This window comes from Struthio camelus, chromosome 2 (assembly GCF_040807025.1).
Source record: "Struthio camelus isolate bStrCam1 chromosome 2, bStrCam1.hap1, whole genome shotgun sequence".
Classification (NCBI taxonomy): domain Eukaryota; kingdom Metazoa; phylum Chordata; class Aves; order Struthioniformes; family Struthionidae; genus Struthio; species Struthio camelus.
In genome coordinates this window covers 145,315,866-145,326,823 of record NC_090943.1, presented here as the reverse complement: position 1 = coordinate 145,326,823, position 10,958 = coordinate 145,315,866, and the positions used below count along the sequence as shown (strand labels likewise).

General features: G+C 43.6%; 1 protein-coding gene across 1 annotated transcript in view; it reads left to right on the top strand.

Moving 5' to 3' along the window:
* The first annotated feature begins 1,732 nt into the window (after positions 1 to 1,732).
* The window catches only part of BAALC (BAALC binder of MAP3K1 and KLF4), a 28,401-nt gene continuing 19,175 nt past the window's right edge, over positions 1,733 to 10,958 (top strand). The window contains exon 1 of the mRNA XM_068932879.1: positions 1,733 to 1,966. Within this exon, the coding sequence (XP_068788980.1) occupies positions 1,816 to 1,966 (151 nt within the window). The 5' untranslated portion in view covers positions 1,733 to 1,815. The remainder of the gene's footprint in view (positions 1,967 to 10,958) is intronic.

The window sequence follows — 10,958 nt, the reverse complement described above, 5'->3', positions numbered from 1 at the left end:
CGGGCAGTGGCGCAGCCTGATTAAAATAAAATCTCTGTTGAAACCCCTTTTAAAAATCTTATTAATACATAAAAACGTTATCATAGTAATGAAAAAGTAGGTACTTCTAGTCAGACAGCTGTCTCACCGGTCTTAGGACCAAGCATCCGTGGTAACGCAAGTATGTGGGCTATAAATGTCAGCGGCAATGCCACGTTGTGAGGGATCTCAGCAGATTTCAGCAGGAAAGTAAAATCATTGTGAGTCAGTATTTGGCTGAGAAGCTGCTTACAAACATCTAAGTAGTCAGCTGCTTCAAGAAGTGTAACGGGTGATTTGGCAACGCTGGGAATACTGTTCAACCCAAACCACTTCTGAACCATTAAGTGCTAACGGAGGGATTGCAAAAGTAAGATCTGCTGAATAACTGTAATTGATTAAAGGTCTTACACCACCTGTTAAAAACCAGAGCTTTCAGCTCCAAAGACATACTGTTTCTGCTTCCAGCTCTAATAACATATAATCATAATTTCTCGAGTTTTCACTGCGCATACTTTTTTTAGCTGAACAGCTGTGTGACATAACTACAGGAAGTGCAGTACACATGATTTCTGTAGCATTCTGTAAATTGCTTTAGGTGAAAAGGTCATGCTTGTTGCTCTACTACAAAATTATTACAGAGCAGAAACGTTTATTTGGGATAAAGTCTCTCTCACGATAGGATCCTATAGCACCTCATACTATGGGGCTTAACCCATCCCTGACTGGGGGTCCCGAGAAACAGCTATTTGCAATACAAACGATAAACGCTATCAATATGACTTGAAACAATGCCAAACCCCTGTGCCTGCCATTTGGATTGCTCACTACAACACGAATTATGTTCCATTTTGCAAGAATCACCTATGTAGCCTGGTTTGCTCTCCATCGCTTCCAGGAAGAGTACGTCCAAGAACAAACAGCCCCGGTTTCTTGGGAGTTAAACACCGATCACGGCACCTTCGACTCCCCCCTTAGCAGCAGCATCCGAGTGAGCGCGCAAGCCAGAAGCAAGGCCCTCCCGGCTAACGCAAAGAAGGGGCAGGTGGGTTTGCGAGACGGGTGCCGGGTTTATCAAACGGGGCGCCAGAGCAGGCCCGGCCGCGCTGCCAGAGCAGGCTGCCGTTTCCACCCGCCCCCCCGGTTGGGTGGGACGAAGCGCCAACCTGCCTGCCTGAAGAGGTGCAAGGGGGAGGCCTGGCCGGCCCGCTGCGGTCCTGCTCCCTGCCCTCAGCGGTGGGAGCCGGGGGGCTCTGCCCGGCCCAGCCACCGCCACTCCACAGGGAGCCAGGCACAGCGCCCTCCCCTCAATGTCCCTCCTCTCTATGTCCCGCTCCACGGTGCCCTCTCCTCAGCTGCCCTCTCCCCAACGTCCCTCTCCTCAGCGCCCTCCCCTCAATGTCCCTGCCAATATCCCGCTGCTCAGCACCCCTCTCGCCAGAGTCCTCATCGCCCTCCCCTCAGCGCCCCTCTCCCTAGCGTCCCTCCCCCACCGGTCTCTGCCCCCTCCTCCGCTCCCCCCTGGGCGGCGCCGCACCTGCGGGCGGGGAGCGGGCAGGGGAGGGCGGGGGAAGGGGCCGTGAGGGAGGAGAGAAGAGGGCGGGGACGGCGCGGGGCGGGAGAGGCTGAAGGAGAGGATAAAGGCGGCGAGGAGGGCGGAGGAGGGGCAGTGAAGGCGGGTGAGCGGGATGGGGCGGCGGGAGTGAGCGAGGTGCGGGCCGGGCGGGGGGCGCGATGCTGCCGGGGCGAGGAGGAGGGTGGTGGCGGCGGCGGGGCCGGCTCCGGCTCTGAGGCGCCATGGGCTGCGGGGGCAGCCGGGCCGACGCTATCGAGCCGCGCTACTACGAGAGCTGGACGCGGGAGACCGAGTCCACCTGGCTGACCAACACCGACTCGGAGAGCCCGCCGCAGGAGGCCGGCGCCGCCGAGCCCGCCCCGCCGCGCCCCGGTGAGCCCGCCGCGCCCCCCTCTCGGCGGCCTGAAACAGCCGGCCGCCGCTCTGCCCCGGCCGGCAGCCAGGCAGCTGAGCTCCTCCGCTGCCCGGCGGAGGCTCGCCAGCCTCCCCCTCTCGGCCTCCACGCAGGGGAGCTTGCTGGGTGGCTGGGGACCCGCCGGCGGCGGCGCTTCGCCCTGAGAGAGAGCATGTCAGGGCCCCTCATGTTGGCACCAGAAGGGTGGTCTTGCTGTGGGAAGCGTGGGGTTTTGGGTTTTTTTTTTTTTTTGGCAAAGCAAGTGGTCTGGGAAGCAGGTTTAGAAGGAGGAAGAACTGCTGCCCTCTCCCTGCTCTCCCAAAGCGGGCTGGTCTGGTGGGGGCTGCGGGGGAGCCGACCCGCCAGCTCGAGCTGCTCCCTTCTGGCCAGCTCGCGGCCTGTTCGTAGTTGGGCGCCCGGGGCGTTACGGCAGGAACAGAGAGGGAGAAGGCGGTGAGGAGCCGTGATGTGGTGTGGGGCTTCGAAATGCCGTCAGGATTCACTCTGTATTGCAGCGGTATCGAGAAGTCTCCGTCTAGGGCCGTTGTGCTAGGTGTCGCACAAACATCACGTGGAAATGGTTGATGCCCCAAGGAGGTTATAATTTGTATATAAAGCAGTAAATGCATATAGGCAGCTTCAGAGAAAAGTAGTTTTGCAGATATCTGTAGTGAGCTACAAAGCCTGGGAGAGCATGACTCAAGATTCGCAAAGGCTGGCATCACTGCCAGCTGGCCTTGGGAGGTGACTCTTCTGCCCTATCTCAAATATGGCAGAAGGAGAAGAAGATGTAAAGGGTATCGATTGTACTTGCAAAGACCAAAAAAAATGCTGCAGTAGCCACATGTGAAAGTAGAAGAACTTGAACGTGAGTTGAAATACAAAATGTTATATTAAAAAAGATGAGGAACTTAAAGAAGTTCAAGATGGTACTGGGCAGTAAGCTGGAATGGCAGGCAAGGCTGTTGTCTCCAGCAGTGAAGGCTGGACATAGCAAGGATGGCCTTGGTAGAAATATTTAGCATTCTTTAGTTTGAGTTGGTGGCAAAATGTCATAAACAGAAGTCAGTCTGAGACTTGACATTGAATAGGAGGTGATAAAGTAGTACACCAGTAAGTATTCTGCATAGAAACATATGTTGACTGAATTTGTATTTACAGATGAGAGTACCAGAGATAAGGAGAAGAGGACAAGAGACATCACTCAAGTGCTATAGAAACTGATTAGGATAAGAGAAACTCCAAGAACACACTGAAGAGCAGATTAGAGGAGAATGGAGGAGAGGACAGAGTGATGGGCACACAGGGAGGCTGAGACTTCAGGAAGGGTGGCATTCACCTTTCAACACAGCCACGTTGGCAGCAGCGAGGAGCAGGTTAGAGTGTGAGGAATTCACACTGGTCCTAAAAAGTCGTAAGGTACTTTGAGAGCTGTTGTAGGGTAATGCTTGAGGCAGGAGAGGGTCTGGAATGGCATGAAGGAGAGGTACTCCAGTGGCTAGAAACAACTCATTCAGTGAATTTACGGATGAAAGGGAGAGGAAGCAGCAATTGGAGGGGCAAATGAGGTCAAGTATGGGCTTAAGAGAAAAGGGGAAAGCATGCCTTTTTTTGCTAGAACTGAGAACTACAGAGGAGTGAAAAACAAAAGAGAAGAATAAGGGACAAGAGTACCATGGGGGAGATCAGGAGATGGGGTGTGACACTGGCACAAATGGATGTAGGAAACTTCTATAGCTGTGACAGAAAAGGAGGAGGGAGTCAGGAGGAAGGGAGACGAGACAAAGCGGCAAGGGGAGAAGAGAGTGAAGCTATCTGTCACTTTTCTCTTGGAACAAATGGGTGAAATTCTGTGAAGAAAGAAGCGGAGACAGGAATAAAGTAAGATTTCAGGAATCGGTCAAAAGCGATAAAAGGTGTCTGCCTTTGACATGTTTCAGTTAAGTGGGAAAAAAACCAACACTAAACATTCCATATCAAAATGGAAAGAGGGGCAAATTAGACAAACATGGAAGAACATATGATAGATAAGAGCAACAAGCATATTGATGAAGAAAGGGTAGATAACTACCATGTATTAATCTTAGTAATCTAATCCCATCCCAAAATTTCCTGCCAGCATATTTAGCTTTGTTTACTCTCTCTAGGATGATAACATATCTGTGTAGCCAAATGTTTGTATCTTGACTAACAGTGTTGATAGTTATTACTTCCCTTAAATTAATAAAAGAGTAATTTTTATTTTCCCTTCACTTTTCCTTTCTTCCTACTTTAATTCATCTTTTTTAGAATACGTTCACGTCTCTACTTGATTTTTTCTGCAACCATTTTAATAAAGCATATTGTAATCTTTTTTGCATAAAGCATACAGAACTATTAAATTGTGATAATATAGCTAAAATTAGGCCGGCCACTTCTCCTAGGATCACGAGAAGGCACTAGCAGACAAGTATAGGTGGTAGCAGCTTGTTGCAATACACTGCTGAGCCTTTGACAGTGTTGAACGGCCTAAGTTAGTCAGGAGGGACAGTGGTATTAAAAATAGCAAATTACTTCCTGAAGCACTGCAGGTGGTGAAATGGAAAGACATCTAAAACATAAGCTTACATACTGTATATAATGTGAGTGGCTTGCAGGAGGGAGGGAGAGAGTTTTTTAAAAAAAAAAAAAAAAAAGAAGGAAGGCTCGCAATGAAACTATACAACAGAACAGTTTCTCACAAGTACATACGTTGCTGTGTAAGCTAAGAACTTCTTGTGAGATTCAGCTAATGCATAGGCTATAGCTCGGGAAGATAATAGACTACATTTCTGCTTAGTAACTTTCCTTGATCTTTGCAGTTTACCTGCTCTTTTTAAACAGTCTACTCCTGCTAACAGCTCCACTTAGCTGAATCAATGGCTTGTTGAGGAGGTAAGGAGCTGCAGTATCGGACTAGTCCCTGAAGGCAGTCACCACAGGTTACAAGCAAACCACAGGGAAAAGGCTTTCTATTTTAAAATAAACAAACTTGCCTGAAAGCTATAAAATATCTTAGAATACATTTGTGTATTCTGCTGTGTTATATTGGGATAAAACTTTTTGAGATACAGATGTGTGTATATATACATATATATAGATATATAAATATATATATAAACAGGCGAGTAACTTAAGATGCCCAATTTCTTACTGGCTACCAGTATTATAGAAGTGTTTTCTAATCCCACTGAGTAGCAGCTACAATAAAATTGACTATTTTTGTTCTAAAGTGGACTTCAAGTTGTCTTATTTCTCCTTTTTGTTTTTCAGTGGCTAAGTTAGCTGCTCTATTAAGAAATAATCTTTTCTTTGTTATGCTTGAAAGTGCCTCAGAGTGAATAAAACAGCAAGTTGCCTCATGGTCAGAAAGACTTTACAAGCATGATTTAGCTCATTCACTGTAAAGTCAGTAAGGGACAGATCCTGTCCTGTGTGTTCCAACTGTGACTAGCTCAGTAAGACCCCAGTCGTGGCTGGAGAGTGGTTTGGAGATGCAAATAAACTCTTAAATGGTCTAGTAATCAAATGAAAGAGAATTCTTGTGTCAGAACTGAAAAGCTGTGTTTTGTCTCAGAATTCAATTGTTGAGTAGCTCATCTAATAAAAGATCTGTTTATTTTTTATCACTGCTTGAGTCACAGTAGTGGCTAAGGCTTTAAAAACGAAGACAATTATTCTATTGTCTCTGTACTATTTCTGTAGTAAAGTCTTTTCTCCTGGAGCATGTTAAAGATAAGCAATATCTGCAATGTATTTCAATGCAGACTGACCCAATGCACTCTGGAGAAAAATGTGATCGTGATAGCCACAAAGGTAACTATAGTTAATGGTCTGCCGGATGGGAAATCTTTTTAGGTGCAGTCCATGCCTTCTGAAGTCATTTACAAAAAATCTATGAAATGGGAGCAGGATGGAGTCCTTTCTAAGGACTTGTAAAAAAATTCCATGAGAAGAATAGGAGAGAAATTTTATAAGTATCTAGCAATCTGAATTTAATCTGCCCTAACTGTCTTTAATATAGTTGTACGTTTATGAGTAAGTCCTGGTCGGTTCTGTTCTCTGGGGTTGAGTGGCACAGCTGTGCTACTGCTCGGCCCCCCTGTGATTACTGGCAGCTAGGGGAAGGCTCTGTAGAGCGGGTGCATCTCTGCGGTTAGCCTCTGCTCAGGAATCAGCATACAGAGTGCAGCATTTCAGTGGCAGCCCTTTATACAGAAGTTTTTGGAAATTGCTTTTCCATTCTCTACTGCTCTATAGCAGGAGAGACTGAAAGCAGTTGTAGCAAAATGGGGCTGTTGGAGTACTGGTTGCCATAACAGCAGAGACTGGTGCTGGTTCTGACCACAGCTGCAGTCATATGCTGTTTCATTTAGCACGTAAACAAAAAGTTAAACTTTTAACTTAAATGAATAAGCAACCATCAGGTTGTAAATGAAGCATTTAATAAAATAGATTTATTTTGGCCTAAAGCCAAAGATTGGTTACCTTTGCTGATGCATAGTAAGGGTATATCAATATTTCTCTGTGCTCTTATGCCTGTTACAGTTTCTTAACAGATTGAGTCAAAATCTAGTGTGTTTAAGAAGTAGATGATAGCAGTGATTCTGACATGTGATATTTTGAAGGAGATAACTTTGTTACAGTTCAGAAATACAGTAAAAGTGAATAAACAGTGTCGTCCTGAGTGTACATGCAGTAATTAATTCTATATTACACCTTAATCTAGACTGGCTATAATAACATGGTGCTAGCTAAAGGATGCCATTGTGATGTTGTTTCTGGATTTTAATTTTATGGACTCTTTAAATTTCAGTTGCCGCTAGCCTCTGGAGATCTGTACTGAAGAAACCCTTCAAAGCCATGCAAAAAGAAGAGGAAGAAAAGAATAGGTAGCATGTGGGATGTTTTCTAGGCAGAGTAGGGAGAGAAAGCTTTTTTATCTGATTTTTGTCATTTAGCTTTCATTTAGTCTCTTACGTTTCGGCTTAACTTTGTACACCAGCTTTCTGAGTATGGTAATATTTACATGAGTAGGTAATAGACATTTTACATATGTAAAACTCACCTGTAGAGCAGATTTGTGTAGAAGCTTACACATGCCTGAGAAGAGGATTGGGTTCAGAGCCTTTTAAAAATCAGTTTCTTAAAAGGATGATTTGATAGTGCTGTTCTTCAAAGGGTTTCTTTCTAAATGACACCTAGTTCTGTATAATACTTTGCTGTACCCATTGAAGAACAGACAAATAAACCTGTCAGTACTGAAAGTACAAACTCAGTACCAAATGTGAACGTAAGTCAAAGCAATCAAAACGCCAAGAGTCCCTGCTGTTTCAGGAGAATTAGTCATTCACATATGCTTTAGCAACTTCTAGTTAAACTTCTCACAGCACGTCTGCAGGAGAGGGATGGCAAGCGTGACAGGGACAGAAGGGAAGTAACACTGATGCACAGCCCAGCCATGTTCCTCCCTTAAAATGGGGAAATTAGTAATTTTTGCTAGGAACAAATCACGTTTTTGCTTCAGTCTATGAGTCAGGGAATTACAAAGAACATTAACATAGCAATAGAGGAAAACAATAGAATTAAATGGATAATCTGTGTAATAAATGATGGTTTATTACAGAACTGAACGGTTGCTTCACTGAACTGAAACAACTCAACATTGCTTTTCTTCATTCTACAAGTATACTTGCATTTCACTCGGCATACAGCCCAGTCAAGGATTGCAGTATTAACCAAAACCGATGTTTACAACACAACAAGGCAGCATTGGAATTATTAGAAAACTTAGACTCATACAACTTGTTGTAGTAACCATATTTTTCAGCCCAAACATTGCTGCTAATTCTGCTGATCCATACGCTTCCATCTTTGCTGTAGTTTGCTGGTTTAATACTATCTTAATTTCACATAGGTACAGATGTTATTTTAGAACTGAGATTGAAATTCAAGCGGAAAGCAAGCTATTATTTTAATATACTATGAGCAAACTTAGGCATTATCCTTTTATTTTCCTGAGTCACCAGAGCCACCTCCCAAAACTAAATATCTGCTTGTTTTTAAGCACAGAAAATGTTCTACTGATATTGAGACCGCGTGTGCTTACATTTTCTTCTAGACTGAGAGGACTGTTACAGAAGCAAATGTGGTTTGAGACAATATACAGGGCAAGTAAGTAATTTGGACAAGGATTCATGCCGCTGTTTTGCAGCATGACCATTCAGTATACTTTTACGCTGTGTGGATTTTTTGTTTATTTTGTTCTGTTGCTTCAGTTAGGAAAAAAAAAAAAGTCAGTGATACTTGGTATGTTCTGAAGGGCCAAATAAACAACCTCCGTCCACCACCTGTACAAGTCTTTCTAACTGAATTCTTTATTAATACATATCAAAAGCCGTATATAAAGGGTCCATTGTAAGCAAGATTTTCGCCAAAGTATCTGTTACAACTGACAGATGAGAAAAATTCTTCAGTTATGAGACTTTGGGTTGTTACTTTATCAGATCTTATAGACTCAATTGCTGAAAAACTGCAGCCTGGTGTAATGGTAGGTGATGGTTGTCATCCAGGCACTGCCCTGAGCCTCCCTGAAAGGTCCTGGCGACTTGGCCAAGAGCAGCCGCCCGGTGGCGAGCAGGGGCCGGGCAGGACCTCGGGGTCCGCGCCTTTCTCAGCAGCCTCTTCTCACTTGTTCTTTCTGCCGGGCTTGCAAAAGCAGCGGGTCGGGATCCTTCTGCTTTGCTAAGCGAAATGTCTGGGGGTGGATTGTTCGATCTGAACCTCAACCGGTTACAATTTTTAGATATACTATGCTAACTTTTTCACAAAGTGTCTTGGTCTCTGCTTAACTCCAGGTTAGGCAGTGGCCATCAGTCTTGCTAATTTCCTCCTGCAGTTTAAAGTAGACCTACTAGGACTGACCACCTGCAGTTTACCCTGGTGCTGTCATTTACCCCTGGATAAAATAAATTCGCTGAAAGATGTTATGTGCATGAACACTTAAATTACATTAAAGACTTTTTTAGCTATCTGCTATCACAAAGAGGAAAGGTTGTTAAGTGTCGTTAGAGGTGATTTGGAACCATCTGTCTGAATGATTTTCCAGTGAGGAAAAGTCCTTTTTAGAACATCAAAATCTTCCATGGGAAAAAATTCTGTTACTGCTTTTGCAAAAGGCTCTCGTTAACTAAGTGAAGAGCAGAAGGCAGCGGGGAGGAGGGATAGTGGGAAGGGGAAAGTATTTGTAGATGTTTAAGGAGGGAACTCAAATGGTATTTTCTCCTCTTCAGGTGTTTCTTGTCAATGGCACTTTCTGCCTGCAGGATTCTCTCGGAAAGAAACTGCTGTGAAATATACTTTTTGTGGAAAAATTTCTCCTTTTTTTTCCCCTCTCTTATTTCCTGATTCAAGACATTTAAAAATTATTTACCTTTTTCTCAGGAATGATTTTATAATTTCTGGCAAGTTCTCACCCTATGTATTCCAGTTTAGGAAGGTATGGTTTCAAACAAATACCTAAAAAAGGATTTAAATGAAGACTGCTGCCAATCTCAGAGCAAATCCGTGATGTATTTCATACAGGAAACACGGCTTGCAGATTACTTCATTGTCCATTGACTCAGATTTTCAAAATTTCCACATTTAGCACATATTGCAGTAATCCAGCATTTAAGTGATAGAAGTCTGGATAGCTGGAGTCAGTTATAGAAATATATTTCTTAATAGAAACAGAATTGATAGTGCTAGTACTGATACTGCTACTTTTTTTCTCAGACATTCCTGCAGTTTTAAAAAAAAAAAACTTTAAAAAAAATCTGAAATTTAAAGTTGAGGTTTTATGTTAAACTCAAATGGAGTAATAGTTAAGACTGAAAAGCTCTGTGATAGAAGCTATGAGTTTACTGTAAAGCTTTTTCTTTGACTCACATAAAGCAACACTTCTTTCTAGATTATGTGATCAATATTTCAAAAGATGTATGAATATGTACATTTCTCTGCAGTGGACTTGCATGAAAAGGTATCTTGTCCCTTTATTGTACAAAAATAACTGATGTATTCCTATCCCAATTTTCTTATATTATGAGTACACACATAATTATTTCCTTAGACTCTCACACTTGTCTTTTCTACTCCGTTTAGGAAAAAGATCAGTTAAGAGTAAAACAAATAGATAAATGGGGAAGCACTATTGTACTGGTTAGCACTGGTAGCTGCAGACTGCACTGCAGGATTTTTCATTTTAAGTTTTCTTTAATCCACTGAGACGGTCCAGACTGTTTCTGCATTGCTGTTCACTTGACTGAGCCTTACGTTTTAAGCATCTGATGAAACAGAAGTGAGGTTGAGCCTCTCGTTCCTTCTCATGGATTTGGGATAGCCTTGTTTTGGTGGATGACAGCCACTGCAGAGCCAAATAATCAACCAGTCCCTCTAGTGACTGACTGATTTTTTTGGCCTTCCAGTTTCCTAGCCATACATATTGTGTGTTTCTGTTTCTATATGTTGCAGCTGGATATTGTGCTCTCCCCATTTCCTCTCACACTACAATCATCATTCTTGTAAACTGCCAGTATTTCCCGCACGAGGGCCTTCATCACAAGGGTTTTAAAATAGCACTTGCAGTGCTGAAAGTACGATTTTCTGCCACTTGCATAAAGCTGGTGTCTGGCTGCTTTCTGAGTGTTTAGCACTGTCAGGGGAAAAGATGAAAAACCGTTCATAGATATATTTAGTAGGTTGTTAGCAACTTACATTAGGTTTTAATACAGCTACTACCCTTATTTTAAGATGAGCACTAAATATGAGTGATAATCTTTTCACATACATATGAATGTCTTAAGTCAAAGCATTTTTAAGGCATCAGTCATACTATGAACCAGTCAAGTCAACAATATCCTTTCATATGTTCATAGACTGTAAGGCCAGAAGGGGTCATCTGACCATAAAACC